This window comes from Dictyostelium discoideum, assembly GCF_000004695.1.
Source record: "Dictyostelium discoideum AX4 chromosome 1 chromosome, whole genome shotgun sequence".
In the NCBI taxonomy this organism is placed as follows: domain Eukaryota; phylum Evosea; class Eumycetozoa; order Dictyosteliales; family Dictyosteliaceae; genus Dictyostelium; species Dictyostelium discoideum.
The window spans coordinates 4,410,420-4,412,919 of record NC_007087.3 but is presented as its reverse complement, the minus strand read 5'-3'; the positions used below and the strand labels follow the sequence as shown (position 1 = coordinate 4,412,919).

At 25.4% G+C, this 2,500-nt stretch overlaps 1 protein-coding gene across 1 annotated transcript in view; it reads left to right on the top strand.

Annotated features, from left to right (window-relative positions):
* Positions 1-913: 913 nt before the first annotated feature.
* Positions 914-2,500, top strand: part of hspB (heat shock protein) — a gene marked incomplete at both ends in the record, with an annotated part of 1,923 nt that continues 336 nt past the window's right edge. Inside the window, one exon of the mRNA XM_641525.1 lies at positions 914-2,500. This exon is cut by the window's right edge and continues 336 nt beyond it. Coding sequence (XP_646617.1) covers positions 914-2,500 — 1,587 coding nt within the window.

Genomic DNA, 2,500 nt, shown 5'->3' with positions numbered 1-2,500 from the left:
AATTCATTGTATTTATTTATTATTATTATTATCATTATTTTTTTTTTTTTTTTTTTTTTTTTTTTTTTTAATTCAATAAAATTAATCACATGCGTTCATTGGATCGTAAAAAATTAATAAGGAAAAAAATTTTAAAAAAATTAATTTTTTTTACGATTCAACATAAAAAAAAAATAAAAAAATAAAAAAATAAAAATAAAAATAAAAAAAAAAAAAATAAAAAAAAAAAAAAATTTAAAAAATTTTTATTTGGGATCTTGAAACCTTTTTGGGTGAAACTATGTGAAATCCCATTAAATCTCAAAATTTTACGATAAAAATTTATGGATTTTTTTTTAAATTTCATCCAAAAACCAAAAAAAAAATCCAGTGGTTGAAAATTTAAAAAAAAAAAAAAATTATTTAAACCCCAAATAAAAATCTTTCATTATTGTTAATTCAGTAGTTCAATTTAATTTATAATAATAATAATAGTATAAATATATAAAGATTAATTTTTTTGTATATAAATTTTTGTAAATAAATAAATAAATAATAATTTTTTTTTTAATTCACACACATACATATAGTAAGTTACCAAACAAAAACACACAAACACATTCAAAACAAACAAACACACACACACTATCAAGAATAAAAATTTTTATATTTTTTATATTTTTTATTTAATTTGAACAACAAAAAAAATAATAATAATAATTATTTTTTTTTTTTGTATTATTTAATTTATTATATATTTTTATATATATATATATATTATTTTTTTTTTAATAAATTCCAAATTTTTATTTTTTTTATTTTTATTATTATTATTACTTTATTTTTTTTTTTATTAAATAATTATTTTTTATTAACATTTTAAAATTTTTTTTTTTTTTTTATAAAAGAATATTAAATAATTAAATATTAAAAAATGTCATCAATTGGTATTGATTTAGGTACAACATATTCATGTGTTGGTGTTTGGCAAAATGATCGTGTTGAAATTATTGCAAATGATCAAGGTAATAGAACCACTCCATCTTATGTTGCATTTACTGATACAGAACGTTTAATTGGTGATGCTGCAAAGAATCAAGTTGCAATGAATCCAACCAATACAGTATTTGATGCTAAACGTTTAATTGGTCGTAAATTTAGTGACAAAGAAGTTCAAAGTGATATGAAACATTGGCCATTCAAAGTTATTCCAAAGGATGGTGATAAGCCACATATTCAAGTTGAATTCAAAGGTGAAACTAAAGTTTTCTCACCAGAAGAAATCTCTTCAATGGTACTCTTAAAAATGAAAGAAACCGCTGAAGCTTATCTTGGTAAAACCATTAATAATGCTGTAATTACCGTTCCAGCTTATTTCAATGATAGTCAACGTCAAGCAACCAAAGATGCTGGTACAATTTCAAAATTAAATGTTCAACGTATTATTAATGAACCAACTGCTGCTGCTATTGCTTATGGTTTAGAAAAGAAAGGTTCTGGTGAAAAGAATATTTTAATTTTCGATTTAGGTGGTGGTACATTTGATGTTTCTCTCCTTACCATTGAAGATGGTGTATTTGAAGTTAAAGCCACCGCTGGTGATACTCATTTAGGTGGTGAAGATTTTGATAATCGTCTCGTTTCTCACTTTGTTGATGAATTTAAACGTAAACATAAAAAAGATATTATGGGTAATCAACGTGCTGTTCGTCGTTTAAGAACTGCTTGTGAACGTGCCAAAAGAACTCTTTCATCATCTGCTCAAGCTTCAATTGAAATTGATTCACTCTTTGAAGGTATTGATTTCTATACTTCAATTACTAGAGCACGTTTTGAAGAACTCTGTGCTGATCTTTTCCGTGGTTGTTTAGATCCAGTTGAAAAAGTATTAAAAGATAGTAAATTGGATAAGAAATCAATTCATGAAATTGTTTTAGTTGGTGGTTCAACTCGTATTCCAAAGGTACAACAATTATTACAAGAATTTTTCAATGGTAAAGAATTGAATAAATCAATTAATCCAGATGAAGCTGTTGCTTATGGTGCCGCTGTACAAGCTGCAATTCTTTCAAATGAAGGTGGTGCTAAAGTTGCTGATCTTTTATTGTTAGATGTTGCACCATTATCAATGGGTTTAGAAACTGCTGGTGGTGTTATGACAACTCTTATTCCAAGAAATACAACAATTCCATGTAAGAAAACTCAAACCTTCTCTACATACTCTGATAATCAACCAGGTGTATTAATTCAAGTTTATGAAGGTGAACGTGCTATGACCAAAGATAATAATTTATTGGGTAAATTTGAACTTTCTGGTATTCCACCAGCACCAAGAGGTGTACCACAAGTTGAAGTTACATTTGATGTTGATGCAAATGGTATCTTAAATGTATCAGCTGAAGATAAATCAACTGGTAACAAACAAAAGATTACAATTACCAATGATAAAGGTCGTCTTTCAAAAGAAGAAATTGAAAAAATGGTTGCTGATGCAGAGAAATTCAAACAACAAGATGAACAA